General features: G+C 29.0%; 1 protein-coding gene across 1 annotated transcript in view; it reads right to left on the bottom strand.

Annotated features, from left to right (window-relative positions):
* LOC123306007 (acyl-CoA Delta-9 desaturase-like) overlaps positions 1-25143 on the bottom strand; it is a 41351-nt gene extending 16208 nt beyond the window's left edge. The window contains exons 1-3 of the mRNA XM_044887868.1: positions 24953-25143; positions 4010-4600; positions 1897-2175 (exon numbers count right to left, since the gene is read on the bottom strand). Of these exons, the coding sequence (XP_044743803.1) occupies positions 1897-2175; positions 4010-4340 (610 nt within the window). The 5' untranslated portion in view covers positions 4341-4600; positions 24953-25143. The remainder of the gene's footprint in view (positions 1-1896; positions 2176-4009; positions 4601-24952) is intronic.
* Positions 25144-25681: the final 538 nt, after the last annotated feature.

Below are 25681 nucleotides of genomic sequence, written 5' to 3'. Positions count from 1 at the left end.
CCTTCGGAGAGGGAGAAAATAAAATCCCATAAACCATTTGAAAAATAAAAGTTATGTATGTTTTAAAATCGAGCGTGAGCAAAATGCTCATATCGCGAGTGTTGACGGATTAATCTCACATTACGTAAACCTTATAACAAAAAAATTAATTTCACATTACGGAAAACTTAGAAATTTTGATAATTCTCTTAAATTCTAAGTTTCGCCTGTGAGACACAGTATGAAATCTAGTAGTTTATTTAATAAACAACATTAGCTGACAAATAAATGGTGTTTTTGTTAGAATCAACAAATTGAACAAACGGAAAATTGTATAAGACATAAATAAAGAATTGTCTATTGTATTCAATATTGTATATAATCAATATTATATGTATGGCTCTATGATAGCTTCATGTCTATCGAAAAGTTTCATGGCTACTTTTAATTAAATTAATAGGGAATATAATCATTAAATTTAAATTTGATTCAAATAATTAAAAAGAATTGAAAATTATTAGACAAGATATTTGCCAATATTTAGTTTACGCTGTATGTATCAAATTATCATCAATTATAATCGAAAGATCATGATGTAAATAAATATCGTATACATGATTAAAAGTAAACAAAAACAAAAAGTAATATTGGTTCAAATATTTTTTTACCGTAACTTTATTGCTTGGACATTTCAAGTAAACCATTATTTTAGTAATTAATATCTTTTTAATTACTTAAAATTAATTAATAAAAGTACAAATTCAGTGAGGGCATTTAAAAATTTCTAAAACGGAAATTCAAATTTTAAAACGGACATAACGTCATAGTATGTGGGTTGTCAAATTCGTTGACATACTGTATGGTATTAATTACTTACATTTTGTATGGTATTACATTGAGTTATACTTTTTCTACGGCTTTTTATTAGAAAACTTAATAATAACGAGTGTAAATTCTGTGTTGTAAATTCATTTTTTTAGCTTGTAAATTATACATTGAACTGTCACCAATTGACAGATCACGTACTTATACGTCATCAACAGACAGAGCCAAAAAACTGCGTTTAAATATCTCAAAATTATAATGTTTTTTTAAATATTTTTTTACACTTAAATAAAGCATTTTTAAACAGTATTTATATTTTTTACTTTGTTATAACGGTGTAAACAATGAATTAAAAATATTTAAAAAAATACATGAATATTCCCTATTTGAGTCAGTCAAGGATTAAGGATGTATGGGCATGACTACAATGTTTGATTTAAAGGCTCAAAATTTGTTTGAAGGTAGTCTTTTACTCAAAGAATCTGTGGTTAAAATTTCAGCTTAGGTATCCGTGCAAATTTTTAAGAAAAAAGTCATTAAAAATCGATATAAAATACATTGGCTCTTATGGAGGAATCTCAAAAAACGACATATTTTGGAAGTTTTTGATAATTTTCATTTGGAATGAATGAAAACAAATTAAAAAAAAACTTTTTAATAAAAAGTAAACATATTAGCAATGAATTAGAAAAGAAAAAAACTAGGTGTCACCGTCCATATAAGGGATGTAAGAGCAGGGTATATTAAGGGTTGAAATTATTTTTATCTTATTTTCAACTTTGATGATGAATTTTGTTATAACTTCATGAATGTGGACGAAAAATAAGAATAAAATTTTTGATATGTGTCTTGGTTTTCGAAATATCGAAAGCTAAATATTTAAACAAAATTTTCAATTTTCGATATTTTGAAAATTAAGCCAGATATCGAAAAATTTTATTCTTACTTTTCGTCTTATATCGTCAAGTAATATTATAAATTTATCATCAAAATTGAAAATATCTATTTTTAAATTTGTGCCCCCACTACCATGCTCATACATCCTTAAGGATTAAAGGCGTAAAATAAAAATTAAAAATGCAGGATACTTACTCCATAAAGTTGTATAAAATTTGGCAGTTGTAAACATTAATATAAATGCAATCACAAATGCAATATGTAATATAACAAGACCAAATAGATCTGGCCATCTATATTTTGGTACAAAATCTACATGTTTTTGTGCGTCATCATCTTGCGTCAACAAATCAGTATCTTCTTCGGCTAAGAACTGATCATCATCGACATCTTTTTCAATATTATTATTTTCTAGAAATTTCGTTGTTGTTTTTATATTATTTATAATTTCATTGTTATTTTGTTTTGCTGAATCTACAAGATGGGGTCATTTTTTTAGTCCACATACATCCAAAAATCGCCTAAAATACATCAGCTACGAAAAACTGGTTGAGATACAAAGTATTGAGTTTGAAGGATTCTAGCTCCATAATTAATTTGAGGTAGAAAGTTGTCATTTTTTTTTCGAAAGTCGAAATCATTCGGAGGACAACCGACTTAAGTTCAGTCAAGCCCGTGCGCAGGAATTATCCAAGTGAGGGGTCCAAACTTTTGCTCGCCATGTTAGGTCACAAAGTCAATAAAAACAAGAAATTCTTTTTTCGAGCAAGAGAACAATTAATTAGGTCAAAATGTGAGTCACTGTTTTAAATAAATTCAGTCACTGTTTTTCAAAAAAGAAATTCTGCGAGGTACAGAAAACCACTTTTCCAAAACTGTGTGTTCAATGACTTCTATATCGCGTTGTATATTGAGCGCGGACTAAACCGTTTAGCCGATCTTCAGGCATTGTTGATTTAAGGTATGTATTAGACGTAGACGATAGTAGACGATGCATGGTTGAAAAGGAGCGTTCATTCGTCGCTATTGTCACAGTTAAAACTGTCATAATGAGAAGTATTTAAAAGACATTCCGAAACGTAGGTTATGTTAGGTAAGAGTGACTGTCCTGGGTGGGACACACTTAGACCATAGGGTCCGTTGTGATACCGTAAATGGCCCATCTCCGGCCACTACTCCATGAACTATTCGGAGCTGTTTAAGAACAGCAGGAGGGCGTTGACGTCGACTGACTTTAGGTCGGAGAGGTCGTCAAAGAGAGGCTGGCTCAAGTAAGTCCATCTCCTCATGACAAGAGCTGGGTAGTGACAGAGAAGATGAGACATTGTCTCCTTCTCGTCATCACTGTGGCAGCTCCTGCAGTAGTCGTGATACACTGCCAGGCCTAAGCGTTCAGCATGCTTGCCGCTCAGCCAGTGTCCTGTGATAACCGCAACAACTTTGCGAACAGAGGCCCTTGGAAGTGATATGAGAACTTCGGAACGCCTGCGATTGCACTCAGACCATATCTGTCTTGTAGTACCACAAGTACGTTCTTCCCTCCATCTAAGATTGACCTTTTTCAGAATATCCTCTTTCAGGAGTAACTTGCAGTTCGGGAATTATCGTGCAAAATTGAATATTCTAGTTCGAAAAGTCGAGCCACAATTTTTCTCCAAATATTACATTTTATTAAGAAAGAGGCAAGCCTAAATTTGATGAATTATTGCAATGATTCAAAATTCGATCTATAATCTTCAACTGAATCAGCCTGTATATTCGAGCGTTGAGTCTGTTATGGCGCGAACCTTGGCTTCCACACTTCCATGTTGTATTCATCGCGGATGTCGGTGAACTCTTCTCCAACGTTCCTCTCCTTTCAATCAAAATATGTTTAACAGCATCAGTTAGCTCGACATCCTCATCGAAATCCAGGTTTTCTGTTTGAAGTACTCGATTCAAAGACAAAGTCAAAGGCAAGCTCAAAATATGCATGGATATCTGATTCGTCAGTGGGAATACGTCTCAAAAATGGATGCATTTACAGGACTTTATTGTTAGTTCAACATTTATGTGGACAGATTCTCAATGGGAGGGGTTTTGACCCGCAAAACCCCTCCCGTGCGCACGAGCCTGGTTTAACTACAAAACGAACTATTACCCATATTAGATTAAAAGGATCCACTGTGTATCTCTCATCTCTATATCTGCCGACCTAGGACAAACTCAGGATCGCAAAAAGATTCCCCCTTCAAACTAAACAATTTTTGAACCGAACCAGTTCTTTTTGTGGCTGAAGTATTTTAGGAAAATTTCTCGGATAACTCACCATAAATATGATTTCTTTCTAATAAATTATCTTTATTATTCAAATAATTCTGTCGTTTTGTTACAATCATTTCTTCTCCGACATCCTTCGTGATGGTACTACCACTAAGATGCTGCTGATGATGATTGTTGGTTGCCATAGTAACATGAACATCGTCATTAGGTCGTTGTTTTATATTCATGTTGGCGTCGATGGCATTATTATTATCTGACGTCGCGTCTGTTACAACAACAAGATCATCTATTTCATTACGATGATGATGATGGTTATAACTGGTGTCAACACAACTAGTGGTGTCAACAGTGCCTTCGATATCAGTTAACTGGGTCATTATTTTTAAGACTTTATATTTCTATAATAATGATGTATGGATGGATGTACGTGTGTTGTTGTTCTTGTTGCGTTATGATGCGTTTTGAAAAAAAGTAGTTTTCTAGAAAATTCTTCGACGACTAATGATGATAAATAATAATGTTGTTTTGTTTCGAGAACATGCAATTTATTTTATTTATTTCTTGTATTATTGTTTTCTTGTTTTTTGTTTCGAAGTTGTTGCCGAGCATTCATTCATTCGTGTTTATAGAAACATATCTGTAACAGAGAAAAAAATATATACTTAGTTTTTCCTTAAGTGTTTTAATAATACACTGTAAAAATTCCTATATATTATAAATGTGAAAGTAAGGATGTTTATTTGTTTCTTTGTTACACTTTCACGCAAAAACTACGGAATGGATTTGAATGAAAGTATACAATAATATAGTTCATACATAAGAATAACAACACATGAACTATAATTTATAAAGATATAAAAACAATAAAAAAATAAAAAAAATTAAATTTGGTCTTAAGTTATTTCACTAAACCATCTATGATCATCATTTTGAACCATAAATTAAAGATTTCTATAAAAACTTAAAATAGTAAATGTAAAGCTATCTTTTCTGAAATACTCAAGGAATTATAACTATTTTACACTTAAAAAAAATTGAAAATTGTGCATATATTTTACCAGTGCAAAGCAACAACTAACTCTTCGAGTGTTATGGAAGGGGAACAAGTTAGATCAAAAGGCGTGCAGCCTACAAAGCGGTGGGTTTTTACTTTTAAGTTCAGTCAAGCGGTTGGGTATAAAGTATATAATAAATGTGAAAGTAAGCATGTTTGTTTGTTTGTTTGTTACGCTTTCATTCGTAATAACTGAAGGGGTTTGAATGAAACTGTACAATAATATTGTTTATACATCAGACTAACACATGAGCTATAAATTATATTAAGATATATAAAAAGAATTAAATTTAGTCTATGACACTTCACTGCGTCATCTATGAGCATCATTTTAAATCATAAATTAGAGATTAATAGATATAGTGTGCGAACGCTTATAGTAGCCACAGATGAGAATTTACCGCAACTCTATGTATCATATGCTGACATTATCATAGGGGTGATTCCATGAAAAAGTTTGAATTTTCGAACTTTGGCCGTTTTTAATGTTTTGTTTCTGTAACTAAATATTACATGACAATGTGAAGGTATTCGCACCGTGTGTGAGTTTTAATGGAGGCATTTTCATGGTAACAATACACTACTTTAATTATAGAATTGTATGGATGCATATACAATTGTATGAATTGCATTTATGGCTTACATTGAAAATTTAATATTATTGTCTGACAAATTTAAATAAATAATTATGATAATTTACATTTAAAAAATAATATTTGTGCAATTTGATTTCTTATTTTCATAATTTATAATGCATTAAGTTTAATTAATTAGTGTTTTTTCAATAATTTTAATTTGACATTTTCTATAACATTAACATGTAAAGAATTGCATATTAGTGATAACAGCCTTCTTTACCGCCAAATTTTTCACTGGAAACGCTGGCATCGATTTTATTGTCCCTACCATGACTACGAACACAACGAATTCATCGAAAACTCAATTTTACTATCTCTACTACACAATTTTTAATCACTAAATATTACATGACAAAATATGAACGTATAATGTAATTAATACATGTCAACAATGTTCAATTAAAAATCTCCATGGTTTATAATGGAATTACTAAAAATGTCAATAGAGCTTTATATTTTTAATCAATATTTCATTGAATGTATCTGGTATGGTAGGTAGGAACGAAATTGTATTTTAATTTTGTTTAAAAACTTCTGTTATAGTACGTATGACGTGTATGACATGTATGAGATTGCATATCAAATTCAATTAAGGATGTACCATCGGCGTTTTAGTAATTTCTCGAGTATAATTAAAAAATATTATATTTCAATATTGATTATCAAAGCGAAAAAATCATGAATTTTTTTTCTTGCTTCAATAAAAGCTCATTCAAGTAACAAACAATAGTCTATGCGATCAATAAAATCAATTTTTTAAACTTAATGATGTTATCAAAATCCAGCAAATTTAGTTTTGCTCTATCACATCGAAAATATATCCAATTTTGATCAACCAAGTATGGAATTCTATTAAATTTGGGTCATACTTTTCAAATTTGTGGTCAAATTAAACCTATCCTTAACAGGTATCAAGAAAATATGGCCCTAGATCCGAAATTAAGTACAAAGGTGAACTGTAGCGAAAAACTAACAACACAGGTTAAAAGCTTGACCCAAACTTAGTGCGTTTCAAAAAAAATTCCATCCAAATCCGGTAAAATTTGGCATTACTATTGTTACAAATTGTTGGCAAACTAATTATAATTAATTAATTAGTGATAAATTATGCAAACAAAATGTAAAATATCAAACTTTTAAATCTGTCTGCGACGGTACATATGCAATTAAAAAGTTTACTCTGTCGGTGACTGTACTTTATTTTTTTCAACTTTGTTATTTATTTTTTTGCAACTGTTAGTTCTAAAAATTGTCACCAGTCACCCGAACAGAGCTCAGTGCAATTTGATTTAAAATCATGCTCTTTAAATTTTAAGCGTCATCAGGAAAACATCTTGGAATAATTAATTTAAATTATTTATTCCAAGATGGATACTCTTTTTTTTTAACACACCTTTAGTGTGTGGCAATAATTAAATTATTTAATTTTTATAATTTATTTAATTAATTCTTATCAAGAATTTATATTTTTGAATACGACAGTTTAAACATATATTTTTGTTAAATGTCGTTTATTGAAAACACACAATTATACAGAGTGTAAAAGGGACATTCTGTAATAATTTAAAAATTGTGTAACTTTATATTATTTTCCTTTGTATGTTTTTTGTGGCGTTTAGAATTTTATTTGTGAGCACAATTCCTTATAAAATGTAATTTTATGGAATTGTATTCACAGTGATCACAAACTACATACAGGTAACATTTTATTATATATTTAGATATGTTAATTTTTGTTCTAAATTTATATCGAAAGATTTTTTTCAAAAACTTAGTATTTTGGCTTTAAATTCAACATGTGAAATTTCATGTAAGTTTCAAGTTCAATTACGTTATGTAAAACATTTTATATTTTTTGAATTAATGAAATAAACAAACTTTATATTTTTTTTATTTTAAACGTAGACTTTTTATTTGTATTGTTAATACTTTCTGGGGGGGTAATCGCCTTCGGCGTTATCTTTGGGCCTAGCACGTAAATTGATCTGTTTCGGTTTTTTTTAAACATTAGTAAAAATCTTAAACACATTTTTATTTTTTTGAATGTTTTCAAACCGGGATGTTTCCCTTTAGTAACACGGTTTAATATTTTTTTGGATATGGTAAATATTAATCTGAGTGTTCTGGGGGTTGCGAGGAATTTTGGCTGAGGCTGACTTCTTGTTCTCGACGCAAGTCGAGAATCAATTAAGTATTTAAATTTTGGGAAGAGAAAAAATACGTTTCTTTTTTTTTTCTAATTACCTCACCAAAACATTAATTCCCGCAACACTATCAATAAAATCAATTTTTTAAACTTAGTGACGTCATCAAAAACAAAAAAATTTAATTTTGCTCAATCACAGCTAAAATTTATCCAATTTTGATCAACCAAGTATGGAATTCTATTAAATTTGGGTCATACTTTCCAAATTTTTGGTCAAATTAAATCTAACTGTTACAGGTTTCAAGAAAGTATGGCCCTGGATCCAAAATTGAGCACAAAGGTGAACAGCAGCGAAAAACTAACAACATAGGTGAAAAGCTTGATCCAAACTTAGTGGGTTTCAAAAAAAATTCCATCCAAATCCGGTAAAGTTTGGCTTTACTATCAATAAAATCAATTTTTTAAACTTAGTGACGTCATCAAAATCCAAAAATTTTAATTTTGCTCTATCACAGCTAAAATTTATCCGATTTTGATCAACCAAGTATGGAATTCTATTAAATTTGGGTCATACTTTTCAAATTTGTGGTCAAATTAAACATATCTTTAACAGGTTTCAAGAAAATATGGCCCTAGATCCGAAATTAAGCCCAAAGGTAAACAGTAGCGAAAAACTAACAACATAGGTGAAAAGCTTGACCCAAACTTAGTAGATTTCAAAAAAAATTCCATTCAAATCCGATAAAATTTGGCTTTACTATCAATAAAATCAATTTTTTAAACTTAGTGACGTCATCAAAATCCAAAAATTTTAATTTTGCTCTATCACAGCTAAAATTTATCCGATTTTGATCAACCAAGTATGGAATTCTATTAAATTTGGGTCATACTTTCCAAATTTGTGGTCAAATTAAACCTATCTTTAACAGGTTTCAAGAAAATATGGCCCTAGATCCGAAATTAAGCCCAAAGGTGAACAGTAGCGAAAAACTAACAACATAGGTGAAAAGCTTGACCCAAACTTAGTAGATTTCAAAAAAAATTCCATTCAAATCCGGTAAAATTTGGCTTTACTATCAATAAAATCAATTTTTTAAACTTAGTGACGTCATTAAAATCGAAAAAAATTAATTTTGCTCTATCACAGCTAAAATTTATCCAATTTGGATCAACCAAGTATGGAATTCTATTAAATTTGGGTCATACTTTTCAAATTTGTGGTTAAATCAAACCTATCTTCGACAGGTTTCAAGAAAATATGGCCCTAGATCTGAAATTAAGCACATAGGTGAACAGTAGCGAAAAACTAACAACACAGGTAAAAAGCTTGACCCAAACTTAGTGGGTTTTAAAAAAAATTCCATCCAAATCCAGTAAAATTTGGCTTTACTATCAATAAAATCAATTTTTTAAATTTAGTGACGTCATCAAAATCCAAAAATTTTAATTTTGCTCTATCACAGCTAAAATTTATCCGATTTTGATCAACCAAGTATGGAATTCTATTAAATTTGGGTCAAACTTTTCAAATTTGTGGTCAAATCAAACCTATCTTTGACAGGTTTCAAGAAAATATGGCCCTAGATCTGAAATTAAGCACAAAGGTGAACAGTAGCGAAAAACTAACAACACAGGTGAAAAGTTTGACCCAAAATTAGTGGGTTTCGAAAAAAATTCCATCTAGATTCGGTAAAATTTGGTTGTGTTAAGAAGTATTAGCACATATCGATATTCGGACTTCTAGAGTCACAATTATTATACATATAAGTTTTTAATATCATTAGAAACCTAAAGCCTATTATTTATCGATTGAATGCATATGTGCTCACATGTACCGTTATAATTATGATCATATAGGAAAACTAGCCGTTAACCGCAATCTTCGCTGGATAATTTTAACTTAATAAACAAATATCACTACTTAAGGACGTTCATTTGCCAATGTTTAATAAAAGGCTTGATTTTTTATATGAAGTTGACTTAAGTGTAAATCAATCCTGAAAATTTATATAAGGGGTTTCTCTTTACCCTCTCCGATCACAAATTTTACACAACTGAAAAGTCATTCAACGGTGATGTGAATTTTAAATAATAAAAAACTATAATGTCATCAAAACAAATATATTTTGCATATTTGACCTCAACTGGTTAAGACTTTCAGAAATAACATGATTACAAACAGACACACCAACGATTAATATACATGTTTATATATAAATAACACCTACAACAATGGAATAACCACTAGATACGATACAACTTGTTGTCAACGATTCGCAATCACTATAATAAAATGTTATTAATAATTCAATATTATAACAACCGAATGATACCTATATTACAGGTCATGTTTTCTAGATACATATACAGGGTGTTCCATGACTGGTTGGATATAGTTTAAGAGCGTATTCTTTAGACAATTTTAAGTCCAAAGTTATTTATATACTTTTATCCAAAACCCAATAGTTAAAGAGTTATGTGCACTAATATGTCCCCAAATAAAATAGTCAAGAGGAGTTAACTTAAGGAAGTACGAGCACGAAAGCAATTTTAAAATAAAAAGCTTGATTTTTTTTAAATGTAGTTGGACTAAGTCTAAATCAATTTTGAAAATTTAAAATAAAGATTTGTTCAAATATTTGGCTAATTTCGTTAGATTGAGAGGCTCACCCTTTTTTAAACTTAGATGAATGACTGATGGAAAATTCTCAACTTCTAATTAATGAAAACGATTTACCGAGGCAAATCGAAAAGCAGTAGTTATAATTGACATACTGTAGATTAGTATTGTAGGGTATTTAAAGTATAAAATCTAACCAAGCATTGAAACATGCATTTAATGTTAACAATTTATTTTTATAAAAACAAATAGAACCAGCCATTATACCAGCCGGCTTTATCATGAAACTCTATTGCAATTATTTACATTGAAAAAAATAAATAAATATTTAAAAACTAAAAGCATTTAAGCGTGAAACGAGCTTTTTACTTTGAGCATGATATTAATTCATACTAAAGTGATCTTTATGAGATATTTTTATACAACGTGTTCTGTTATTAACTGCAGAAACCTAATTTCCCAAAATAAGCTCATCAAGAGCGACAAAAAAACTATTTTCCAAATTTGGATCTGAGCCCTAATTTGGGAGCTACAGGTATGCCAAAAATTGATAAATTTGTTTATTCACTCACTATGATTCGATAACCAGTAGCCAATGATAATCAGTAGATATTATTAAATTTCATTTAATAATATTCAACTATGGTAGGGATTTTTAAAAATTATAACATGATTTTATTGGATTATATTATTTTGCAAAACCATTAAATTAAGTATTGTATGTAAACAAACAAACTATGTGACAATGGGTGTGGTTTGTTTGTTTAGGTCCAATGAGAAATTGTTCACTTGAAATTAATGTGCCTTTAAGGATCCATTAAAACTGTTTTGGAAAAAAAAATTTTATTGTAGGAAATTTTGTGTGATGTGAAGGTACAATATACTCAGTCCATTTACAATAATTTTTGTATTTTTATAATAAAAATAGAAAAATAGCTTTTAAAATAATAACAACAATTTTTTGTCTTTAAATAATATTGTATGTGGTATTGTTTTTTAAAATATACATTTACAAAGTCTCTCCATTTGCATTCTATTGTGTAATGACAAAGTATTACCTATTACCTATTATTATTTACTATTTACTATTTTATTGTCAATGGTCAAATTATTATGACAATTATTGTCATAGATAATATAATTAATAGATTGAGTAATGTGTATTGTGATTGAATAATTTATATTACAAACAAATAAAGAAGAAAATCACTGTCTTTTATAATTATTTCTACAAATAAACGTGAACAGGTTAATTAAAGAAAATTGGAAAAAAAAAACTAGGGTTTCTGGTATCTCGACCTTTTTTTATTTCTCGAGGAACGTGAATTCTCGGCCAGCTTATGATAAAGTTTTGTGACAAAGTGAAATGGAAAGGACATATTGTGAACTTTTAAGAATGTACAAGTGTCAGGGCAATATTGGATAAAAGGCTTAATTTTTTTCCGATATTTCGAAAATCAAGGCAGATATCGAAAAATTTTATTCTTATTTTTCTACTATATTCATGAAGTTATAACAAAATTCATCATCAAAGTTGAAAATAAGATAAAAATAATTTCAACCCTAAATCTAAAATTGGCTTGGCGCTCGTACTACCTTAATAACCATTGAAAAATGTGAATCGTTTTGATATAAAAGATCCACATAAATTTAAATACTACTATATATTGATTACCCTTTAAATTTTAAAAGTCACAGTTGATCTAAAGAATCTTCTTCTGAGGTGTGGTAACAAAAAAAAATAAATAAATAAAAGAAGAACCATAACAAATATTACGCAAACTCATTCAACTTTCACTGTATCTAGATGTGAAGGTCATCAACCAAAACTTTACAACGATTTATAAATGAAATAAAAATAAAAAACTTTATATACAAAAAAAAATCTTTATGGGCATCACGTGTGAATGGAGTTTTACAAGACGATAAATACACATATCTTGATTCTTGTGTTTTTATATAATAACAAAAAAAATTAAATATAGAATAGCGTTGTAAAGCTATTACAGTGTGTGTTTATTGCTTGGGGTTAACACTAATTTACATTAGTACAGTAAAAGATGTTACAAAAATTGTGATAACATATATGTGTTTTACCACCTTTCCGCTGATAATTACATTTATCAGCTCCTCAATTTCAGAGGCTGAGTGCACCTCCTTCATGCATATACTATACACTACACCAGCCCATCACAACTATTAATTAAATTAATTTTGTTGCGACGGCGGAAATCGAACCCGATACCCTAAGCATACCGCGGACGAAATTGGTTACCTCTAACCAACTGAGCTAGTAGGGCGATTGAAGATAAAAAATTATGTTTAGTATAATATTTTGGCTAATGATCCGTTATCCACATTTCCATTACATAAAAAAAGCTGTTGATATAAGATTTCATTGATATAACATTTTGTCAAATATAGAAAATCATAAAGATCTTGATCTTTCTTTTATTTTTATGAAAGTTGTATGTATTTTTATTTTCATTTCTACAAGTAGGCATCTTTATTTTTCAAACGAAATAACAGTTATACCTATAAATGCAAAATCGGCGTCACTGCGTGTACATATATAAACTGGTAAGCAAAGTAAATGATTCTGTAGTCAAATAATGTGTTATTTTTAGTTTTACAATACCATACAACTACAAAAATATATAATATATTGTGTGCAAGTGATGCTTATAAATTTGAAAATATAGATATCTTTGTTCAATCATCAATACTCTAAGTATAGTCGTCCTTGTTCATCAAATGATTGATCTTCGATGAACTCATAAATAAATTAAAATTTTTGTAGTTATATCATCGACAACCTTATACTTTTATGGTATTATTATAAAATACAAGATTGTCTAAATATTTTAGATTGTTTATTAATACTCTCTAGATTTTTTGATATAGAAATATCAAATTGAAAAGGATAACCTAAATGATTCATCCTTTTTTCAGCCAACTTTGAACGATAAAATAATAATAAAAAGCCCGATAGCCAAGGTATTTTTTGTGATTTTTGGAAAATATTTTAATCAAAAAATGTATTTATTAAGTTTTATTGAAATTCCTAGTATTATTCAATATTTTTATATCTCCTTAAGTCTTTCAGAGAGCATCACGTGATGTGTGATACTTTTTTTTCTCAAAACAATATCCAACATTTCTCCATATTCATAAAGAAACGGAATTCTAATAAATTTTTGAGGTCAATATTCTTATGAGTCAAGTCAAGTGTATTTTAATAGTTAGAAGTAAATTGTGTTGATTATTTCATAGTATCCGATAACTTGTACATTATACATAGTATTATATAGTTGTTAGTTTTATAATGAGAAAAAGATGAAATTATTTGATTATAGCTGAAGTCAGAGAGAGAGTTCATATATCTCTATCTTAATTTAATTTTATTGTTTTTGATTAAATTACTCACGTGTTAGATACGTGTATTTTATGTAACACGAGTTATTATGTGTGTATGTATTTACGATTATTAAACTTCTAATGTTGTAAAAAAACAAAAACCACCTGAGCTTGTAAAACGAATCTTGCAGAAAATATTTGTAAAATATACAAAGGGTTTTTGCAATATTGAAGTCGAATTATTGTTGAATCAAAGTTGATATTAAACATTCAAACACGCAACTAAAACCTGTGGTGACAAAAGCTATTATTTTCACAATAGCTTTCCTCTCTCTAAACTTCTAAAGGATTTTATGTGGGCAATAATTATTGTGTCGCCATAGTTCAAAATTTATGTTATATAAACAGACATTCTAACAATTAATTGGTACTATAATTATGTTAAGTTTATTGACATCATTAAAAAATTTTCAACATTTTTGTTGCGAAACAAGTTCTGTTTTTATTTAATTGCGGTTTTATTAATACATTTTATTAAAAACACCGTTGGCATATTAAATACAAAAAAACTGAGAAAATAATAATAATTATAAATAAACAATTTATCATTGGACTTAAGCAAAACGTACAATAATTTAATGTTTTTGCAAAATAATATAATCCAATTGAATCATGTTATAATTTTTAAAAATCCCTACCTCAGTTGAATATTAATTAAAAAAATTTACTAATATCTTCTGATTATCATTGGCTACTGGTTATCGAATGGTAGTCTGTGAATAATAATAATCAAATTTATCAATTTTTGTCATACTTGTAGCTCCCAAATCAGGGTTCAGATCCAAATTTGGAAAAGAATTTTTTTGTTGCTGTTGATGAGCTTATTTTGGGAAGTTAGGTTTCTGCAGTTAATAACAGAACACGTTGTATAAGATACTCATATCTCCCATTTACAATAATTTGCCATTATGTCATCTTTTCAAATATATTTACCCAAGTTACAAAAATAACAGAAACAAAAATGATTTTTTTGTTCTATTTTGAAGATTTAAAATATTCCATTCCAAAACAGATCACAATTCTAGTCGGTTTTCAGTATGTAATAACTTATCTTTATTACATGTGTTTTGAAAAAATTTTAAGCACTTGAATTGGAGAAGTTTAAAAATAAATACGTATGTAATTATTACTTATTATTGTTGTTCACATTTAATTATGCACACAATATTTACATCATGGTCTTTCGACTAATTTTGATATATAATATGTTACATTCAATCGTAATGTAATTTTAAAAATAATTTTAATTAAGATAGTACGAACGACAAGGCAAGTTTAAACTTATTGTTCAAATTATTTGTACTTTATTTTCAACTTTGATGATGGATTTTTCTATAATTTCATGCATAAACTGTAAAGGCAAAGACCTTCCTCGAGGAGTTATATGAAAATAAAATGACCCAAAGCCAAGGGTTTCCAAAAAACAATGGGATAAATAAAATACATTTATATTCATAGAAAAGTATAAGAGAATTGTCCTCCAGTGAAATGGGCTGGTAACAGTTAGTTTTAACATAAAAACTGAAACAACATTTATGATATTACAACATACAAATCTATTTATAAATTGTAATAACATAGAATTAAGGTAGTACCAGCATGAAATCACTTTTCGACAGATTTGGCCGAATTTTTTTTCTCGGGTTTATAATCGCTTTATTTATGAATTCCTAAAATTTCATAATTTTTGACCGTTTAGATCGCGAGATATTTAAAGACAAAGTTCGCGATTTTGAGGGTCATGTCCCATTTAAAGCATGTAAAATGTCCGGTCTCTCCAACTATTTTTTATGATATTATTATATATTGAAGAAAAAGTAGAAAAAAATGTTTATACAATACAATTCTAAAAAAAAAATTTAGAAATTAATTTTCACTTTCGAGATATTAATTTTGACGTAAATTGATCGAAATTGGGACGTTGGCATAATTATTTCCCATTTTAAACGGTCAAAATTTCTGAAACTTTGGGAATTAATAGTAAGCATTATTAAATTCTTAAATTTAATTTTTCGTTAAATTCTGTCGAAAAAAAAAATGGTACCATTGCTTTAACATAGAAACTGCAAATACCATGCAGGAACATCCTTAATATTTATTTTGTGGTATTTAAAATATATTTTTTACTTCCTTTGTCATTGACATTACAAAATTGAAATCTCTGTGAATTACTGCCAAGTTCTTCACAAAATTATTATTAATAGGGTATTCCACTATTTTTGAAAAAGTACTTCAAAATGTTGATTTTGCTAATAAAAAGCCACCAAAAATTTATTTCGGAAAAATACACACGATTTCTTACCAAAAACTTAAATTAAATTTTAAACCTTTTTCAAACTATCAAAAACGTGGGCATCCAATTTGATGACGTAATATCGGTATCATTATACGAAATAACACAAATAAGTTTAACAGATATATTCATAGACATCTGATTATAATAAATATAAATACTTATTATCTATGGATATATTAAACCCAGCTGTCTATACTGAACTAATTGATGGTCTATGACTCATACCGATATGACATCACAGCAGGGCTTACCCGCATTTTAGGTAACGTGATATACAGTATAAAAATTACGATTTTTAATTTTAATATTATAAAAGAAAAATGTGATTTTATGACTCGAAATCAGAATATTTAAGTATATTTTTACATAAATTTTAACTTTTTTCAAATTCATGATTTATTTTTGACTAACGATATTATCCTATTTATAATTAATTGCTCGTTATACGCCCGCTTTGCGTTGATAAATTATTTTATATATCTGTGATTCTTTCTTAGCTTATTAAGGCATCGGGGAAACCTTTACGGTCAAAACTTTCTTTGTTTGTATGACATTTATTTTCTTTAGCTCCTCTGAGCTTTATTTACATTTTTCTTCTATGCTTCTTCGAATCTCGGAGAAGCCTTTAGCGTTGAAACTTCCGCGGCTCAAGGAAGCCTTCACCGTCAGATCTTCTTTTGTTCTTACAAAAAGTCTTTTCTTTATAAGGTAGTACCAGCGCCAAGGCGAGTTTACACTTATTTTCAACTTTGATGATGAATTTTTTGTTGTAACTTCATAAATATGGTTGCCTTGGCGCTAGTACTTCCTCAGAAAATGACATGAAAACTTTGTTTTTTAAATCTAATGTACTATTTATTAACCAATATTGCGATCATTATGGAACACCTTTTTAATTGCAAATGCAATAACCTTGCAAAAATGCAACTATCGAATAAATAAAAAGTTCACCAAATTGCATGATAAATTCGATGATAGCGTGCAACGAATTTTATTTTTATTATTGTAGTAGCAATATAAATATTATTGACATTTTATTATTATAATATGTCTTTGGCGTTCACATTTAACACATAATTAAAATTAATATTGTTAATTATTATAAATAATTAAATTAAAATTATAATTTAATTATTGAATTGTCCATCAAATTAAGTATTGGTTTTTATAATAATTATCAATCAAGGAAATGTAATTCGTATAATTCATTATTTCGTATTATTTAATGGTTAATTATTTTAAATCACTCATACCCGAATTTTCGTAAAAGCTTGAGGCGCTTAAGTTAAAATATCAAAAATGAATCGAAACGCCTCATCTACTATACACATGCCTAATTATTTTTCGATTCATTCTTGATATTAAGTGTCTCAAGCATTTACAAATAGTCGGGTATGAGTGACTCATAGATAAAATTATTTTCTACTTTTTAGTACAATAAAAGCTTGCACTTAAAAAAGTATTTTTTTTGAAAATTTTTTATTTAAGACCAAAAAAAAAAGTTTATATAAATAATAATAATGGGGGGGTTTAACCTCCGTTTTTGTGACGCATGCCTAATCACAGAGGCCACCCACATCATTATTTGTTAATCTTTATTTATTCCATTACAAACATATTTACAATTACATTTTTGATGTGGGTGGAGTCGGTTACTTCGTTCTTATCCAAGAGACGACAATGTTCACACTGCCTCTGCCTGGATTCGAACCCCCAATCTAAGGCTACAACAACAGTACAACGTTCTAAAACTAGCGCTTTAGACCGCTCGGCCATTTAGGCTCCATTATAAATATCAAAAAGTTTATATATCAAATATGGTGGAAGCGATGAAAAAATCAGGATGCCACAACCTTACCGCATGCAATTGGAAACCGGTAAGTGGATCAAATTGATTTTCATTATTGGATTACAGACAGACAGCGAACGGGACAACTGAAACTAAATAAAAGCTTGTAAAAATACGAAAATCGGATTGATTTAACGATTTGATTGAGTACTCGTCTGAAAAACTATATCAAATTCCGCATTTTGGAGACAATTTCGGCGATGTCTTTTTCGTATGGGTTGTTTTTACCCTCATTTTCGCAAATCAGTGCCATCAAATTTTTTTAAGTTCTTGGTATAAAATCAGGTATCGATTAAATGGAAAAAATTTATCAAAATTCTGTGATTCGAATAAAACTCGAATTGTCTAATATAAGGTGATCAAAATCTACCAAACATAAAAATCATTTCCTGGTTAGTCCTGCTAATTCCCAGTTTTTAATTGAAAATTCAGTACCATAAGAACAAGTTCTATTAATATAAATATAATGAAATGAAATTTTAATTTAATAATATATTTTTTTTTTTTTTAATATCACAAACTATTTAATATTTTAATTAAACAATTTAAATAAAGTTCGTATAGCTCGCCTGCCTGTTACGCTCAGCGTTCTATGTGAGCGCACATGCAGGAGACAAGCAATCAAAACATGTTGTTCAACTGTATAATGATATAGAGTAAGATGTAGTACCTTGAATTTGAATATACCTTGAATCATTCTGTATAGTTTATATACCATGTGTGTTTGTACCATCTAGGCATATACATATCTGTAGTATGATAGAATACATCCGTTTAGTAATGCATCTAAGCGAGAGATATTATATACATGTATTGAACATTAGTTGGAAGACGCTTGGAGAGTGGGAGTATTTTAGTCAATTAATAATATTTGTATGCATCAAAACTCCCACTCTCTGCATGCATACAACAGAAGATCTGTCGTACCGTATCTGTAGTCTTACAACACATGTATATAATACCTCTCGCTTAGATGCATTACTAAACGGGTGTATTCTGTAGTACTACAGATATGTATATGCCTAGATGGTACAAACACACATGGTTTTGCGAAAAGAATAAAAAAATTATGATTTTTATTTAACCCCAGAACCAAAAAGTGTTAAAACTTTGACCATTATGTATATGTCTGCCTGTCTGTGGCAGCGTTGCGCCTAAACGGATGAACTGATTAGAATTTTTATTTGTGTTTCGTTTGAAAAATAATTAAATGTTCTTAGAAGATAGAAATGATATGCAGGTAGAAAAAGTTTCAACCACTAACTTTTGGAAAAAAAAATTAGTTTATGTTTTAGCTTGAGCGTGAGTAAAATGCTCATAACGGTAGTTTTAGGTACTACATGTTACCCAATATATACAAATAGATTGCTTGTTTTGTTACCTGTGTAATATGTATGTATGTGGGTTTTATTGAATGAAGCTCTGAACTCTGAAGGTAACATAAATATCAAATTATTGCATCTGACATTTAAAAGCTTTCTTCATCTACATCTACAATATAATAGCATCATATCTTGTTAAGGAGCTGACATGCTTTATTGTGTAAATATTCGAAATGTTTTATAACTTGATAATTGGTGATAAGACACAACTTGACAGATATCTGCTACACTTATCTCGAAAATCCGGTGTTTTCAAGATATCTCTATTTTTAAGGATGTATGAGCATGACAACAATGTTTGATTTAAAGGCTCAAAATTTGTTTGTAGGTAGACTTTTACTCAAAGAATATGTGGTTAAAATTTCAGCTTAGGTATCCGTGCAAATTTTTAAGAAAAAAGTCATTAAAAATCGATATAAAATACATTGGCTCTTATGGAGGAATCTCAAAAAACGACATATTTTGGAAGTTTTTGATAATTTTCATTTGGAACGAATGAAAACAAATTAAAAAAAAACTTTTTAATAGAAAGTAAACATATTAGCAATGAATTAGAAAAGAAAAAAACTAAGTGTCACCGTCCATATTAGGGATGTAAGAGCAGGGTAGATTAAGGGTTGAAATTATTTTTATCTTATTTTCAACTTTGAAGATGAATTTTGTTATAACTTCATGAATGTAGACGATAAATAAGAATAAAATTTTTGGATATGTGTCTTGGTTTTCGAAATATCGAAAGCTAAATAATTAAACAAAATTTTCAATTTTCGATATTTTGAAAATTAAGCCAGATATCGAAAAATTTTATTCTTACTTTTCGTCTTATATCGTCAAGTAATAACATAAATTTATCATCAAAATTGAAAATATCTATTTTTTAATTTGTGCCCCCACTACCATGCTCATACATCCTTAACTATCCTCAAAAAGGGGATTTTCAAATTAAAATTTTTGTCGGACTACTGCGTGTTTATAAATTAATGTAATAGTTCATAACACACATTTAGGAGGTTTCTCTTATCACCAACCGTCAGGCTACTAGTATTTCTTACAACAGAATGCATGTCAGCTCCTTAACTTATATGGAAAAGGTTATTTTTATTTAAAATAATGATTTCTAGGTAAATTTCTGTGTATGTTATATGTAGAACATGTATATCTACAATATTGGAAAGTTAATATTCGATTTACTTAGGTGGCTAAGTTGGTAGGGCGATGATTCGAAAAACTAGTAAATTTTCATATCGTTTTCATCATTAAATTTCGTTGGGAAAAAATGTTTAAAATATTCAGATGTATAACTTTGGTAAATATTAAAACAAAATACTGGCAGTGATACGAGACATGTTTCTTAGGAAATTAAGTCTTCTTTTCTTTTTCCAAGTGGTACATTTTTAGTCTATTTTCCCTTATTAGTCAGCACGATAAGCTTTAAAATCACTATCTACTTGTTATACCATGCATATATGAAATATACACATGGTATATTAAGATTAGTCCCAAGTTTGTAACGCTTAAAAATAATGATGCTAGGAAAAAAATTTTGTCATAGGTGTTCACTAAATCACCTAATTAGTCCATTTACGGTTGTCCGTCCGTCCGTCTGTGGACACGATAACTCAAAAACGAAAAAAGATATCGAGCTGAAATTTTTACAGCGTACTCAGGACGTAAAAAGTGAGAACCCATCCGTAGAACCCATCTTATAAACCGTTAGAGATAGAACAAAAGTTTAAATGTAAAAAATGTTCCTTATCAAAAATTAAACAACTTTTGTTTGAAACATTTTTTCGTAAACATCACTGTTTACCCGTGAGGGCGACAATTAGGGCAGAAATTTTATAATATGTACTATACTTGATTATCAGTTATGTATGTGTCACATGTTTGTATGTGTAATGTGATAAAGAAATCAACACTGACTATACATGGTATTTCAACAATTAACTCAGTCAATTGTTTGTTTTCACTTGTTTTACCATGCGTTTGATTGCCTGATAACTCTCCGATATGTATGTAAAAAAAAATTAAAAATTTATTAAAAAAAATAAATAAAACAATTTAAAAACATTAATTTAAACAATATAATTACAGCATAAGTTTGTAAATCATAAAAAACATGATATCATAATATTTTAAAATAAATCTTGCGTATCCAAGACATTACCTCAATAATTATTCAGAAAAATACTTTTTTAAATTGAAATTATAATTTAAAAAAAAATTTTTATAATAAATTGAACGACCTTGACATTAAATTACCGCAGTCCATAGTTTAATAATTTATAGAGATCAAGAAATGAACAAATTAATGTTTTGTAAATTAATTTGTAAAAATAATAAAATTTTTTTCGAAGGGAATCGGTCAATATTACCTATTTGTTAAAAAAAAATGGATATAAACAATATCCTACCGGGTTACCCACAGGCAGCTTGCATTTTTACGTTCAGGAGTATTTTTTAAACAGAACTAAATGACCGGATTTCATCGGGTTTTGGAATAGACTAATTTTTTTTTTTAAGTAATTTGAGTTAAAAAAAAAAACTTTTAACAAAAAGAAAACCGACTTCAAAAGGAAAACTTTTCCAAAATATATTAAAATGCGCTAAAAAGTAAAAAAATAACGATATTATAATGTAGTTAAAATTATTGTTATTTTTGGAGTCGGTGTCAGCCAAGCTAATGTAGCAAACTGTTAGAGTTGTTTCCTTGGCTGACACCGACTCCAAAAATAACAATAATTTTAACTACATTATATTATCGTTATTTTTTTACTTTTTAGTGCATTTTAATATATTTTGGAAAAGTTTTCCTTTTGAAGTCGGTTTTCTTTTTGTTAAAAGTTTTTTTTATTTTATGATTTTTAGTGAATCTGAAGTACACTAGCTAACTTGTCACTAAAAAAAGAATCATCGAAGTGATATTGAGTTATTCGTCCTCTTGTCGTGCATACTTAATGCAAATTTAAGACTTTTATGGTTTTCTAATAGGAAATGGGACCAAACAGGAAGCACCAGCTTTCAAACAGATAAACAATCATCAAAATCGGTTTACCCAGTCAAAAGTTCTGAGGTAACAAACAAAAAAAAAAAAAAAAAAAAATACAGTCGAATTGATAACCTCCTCCGTTTTTGTTTGAAGTCGGTTAAAAAGTTAATAACACACAATTCACGATTCGAACTTTGAAATTAGTCACAATTTTAAGGTAATTCGGCTGTTTCAGTCACTACGTGAAATATTCATTATTTTTTCGGTAGATCATAGTTCAAAGTTCCTTGATCACAATAAACAAAGTTTTAGGGCTTCTTGCGGCACAAATTTTGAATTATTTCTTAAAATTGTGATTTTTCGCACAGTACTTTATGGAAGAACTCACAATAATGTTAATTGTAGAAAAATAAATCGTTGATTGAGCTTCAAAAAAGCTTTCATCATGAAGAAAATTCATCACAGATTCTGATTTTTCGAAAAAAAATTTTACCTTACGGCACTTTCCAAAATGAAAACATAAAAAAACACTGTTTTTTGACGCTTTTACGATATTTTTAGAGCATTTTATTACATATACGTCATACAAATTGCTTAGTTTACGATTTTTGTAAAGCATTTTCATATATTTAAGTCAAACAAATTGCCTAGCTGACTATTTGACTAGTCACGTGACAGCCGGACTACTTTAATATTTTTTTTTTCTTTTTTAATTATAAATTTCAAAACTATTTATTCGTGAATGAATTCCTGTAAAAGTTTTAGTTTATTTATAAAAAATTAACAATTAATTTTAAAAATTACCACGAAAGTTAATAAATTATTCAAAATTTGTTTATACTTTAAAACCTTAAAAACATTTTTCAAATACAATTACCGTAATAATAACCGGCTGGGTAATTAAATATACATTATGATTGAATAATCAATTTTACAATTGTCATAACGGTTTATTTTTCAACAATACGTCACACAAAAACAATCCAAAAATATTATATATATAATAGAGAATATTCATGTATTTTTTTTATATTTTTAATTCATTGTTTACACCGTTATAACAAAGTAAAAAATATAAATACTGCTTAAAAATGCTGTATTTAAGTGTAAAAAAATATTTAAAATACATTATAATTTTGAGATATTTAAACGCAGTTTTTTGGCGCTCTCTGTTGATGTTTCAATGTATAATTTACACTTTAAAAACACAGAATTTACACTCGTTATCATTAAGTTTTCTAATAAAAAGCCGTATAATAATATAATTGAATGAAATACGGTATACCGTCTACGGTATACCGTCTATACGGTATACCGTACATAATGTACAACTGATACAAGTCACAGTATTTTACTATGACTTGTGGAGTGGAGCACAAGTCACAGTATTTTACAATTACTTGTGGAGTGGAGCACAAGTCACAGTACTTTACTATGACTTGTGCAGTGGAGCACAAGTCACAGTAGTTTACTTCCTAGTAGATATATACCATACCGTGTGTTAGAGCTTACCGTGTGTGGTATAGAACCATTCACGGCTTGAAAATCTCTGTATAAACGCATACCGTGTGATATAGCTTACCGTGTGCGGTTAAAAACCTCGCACGGCTTGAAAATCTCTGTATAAACGCATACCGTGTGTTATAGCTTACCGTGTGCGGTTAAAAACCTCGCACGGCAAAAAATCTCTGTAGAAACTCTTTCCCATCTGTATTGTGTATATCGTGGACGAGAGTATACCGCACACGGTATGTTACATTTCTGTAGAATACGCTTTCCCATCTGTATAATGTTACCGTGGACGAGAGTATACCGCACACGGTATGTTACATTTCTGTAGAATACGCTTTCCCATCTGTATAATGTTACCGTGGACGAGAGTATACCGCACACGGTATGTTTCATTTCTGTAGAATACGCTTTCCCATCTGTATAATGTATACCGTGGACGAGAGTATACCGCACACGGTATAAGGGCTCGACGGCATAAAAGGTATACCGTGAAAAAGTATACCGTGCACGGTATAAAAGGGCAAAAATAATTTCATACCGCGTCTAAATAGAACGTATACGGTATACCGTGGACAGTCTAGACCGTAGACGGGGCCCTTATACCGTGCACGGTATACTTTTTCACGGTATACTCTTTATGCCGTCGAGCCCTTATACCGTGTGCGGTATAGTCTCGTCCACGGTATACACAATACAGATTGGAAGGCTTATTTGAAGCAAATGAAATATTCCGTGTGCGGTATAGTCTCGTCCACGGTATATACCGTAAACGGTATTGTGCGGATAGCCACTTGCATAAAAATTTGAATTTCCGTTTTAAAAATTATTAAATGCCCTCCACTAAATTTGTACTTTTGATTAATTAATTTTAAGTAATTAAAAAAGATATTAATTACTAAAAAATTGGTTTAGTTGAAATGTCCAGTCATTAAAGTTACGGACGAAAAATATTTGAACCAAATTTAAATTTCATGAATATTCCCTACAATATGTTTTAATAAAAAAATAATTTTCATTATAAAAGAAAATCCCTTGTAAGATGATTCATACGATAAAATTAAATTTTCCAAAAAAAAAAACACTTACCGGAAAAATAGTATAACACAAAATTTCGTCACAGCCTTGTTTTTTTTTGATTCACAAGCACAACCGCACAGAAAACTCCGAAAAAAAATTATGAATTTTTTTAATAATAAATTACTCTCGTAATTTTTTCACATTATTTTAATAAATAAATAAACCGTATTTCAGACACACCAATTTTATGTAAACTAACCGGCTTTACGGAATCATATTTTTATAATAATATTGAAAATAACCTTTAAGATTCTCCCTCTGAAATAATTCATATACTTTACAATAAACGGCAACGTTTAATCGACTACAATCATGAATTCAAGTAGTTATGTTTACATTGAATTTAACGTAATTTTATCACCGATATGAAAATCAACTCGTGTAGTACAAAACATCATAAAATCGCGTGTGCCTTGTAATTGTTTACAATACATTCGATTAAAAATGTTTTTATTAATTTATACACAATTTATAAATGAGTCATAGTCGTTAATGAAAATATTGATTGTAATCTAATTGAACAAGTATTAAATATTGCGTGGGTAATAAATAAATGAAATAAATTTATTTCATGCTTTAATTAGTTTGTATTTTAAGTTAAATTAAATTAGTTTGAGATGTATCCAATGGAAAAATTTTCCGCCATTATTAATCTAAGAAGCTGTATTAAATGCGTCATTTGAGTATAAACAATAACTAAACGCATCAACAATGTTTGTTATTTTTGTTTATCTAATG

The sequence above is a fragment of the Chrysoperla carnea genome, chromosome 1 (genome assembly GCF_905475395.1).
Source record: "Chrysoperla carnea chromosome 1, inChrCarn1.1, whole genome shotgun sequence".
NCBI classification, from domain to species: domain Eukaryota; kingdom Metazoa; phylum Arthropoda; class Insecta; order Neuroptera; family Chrysopidae; genus Chrysoperla; species Chrysoperla carnea.
This window is presented reverse-complemented; position numbering and strand designations above follow the sequence as displayed.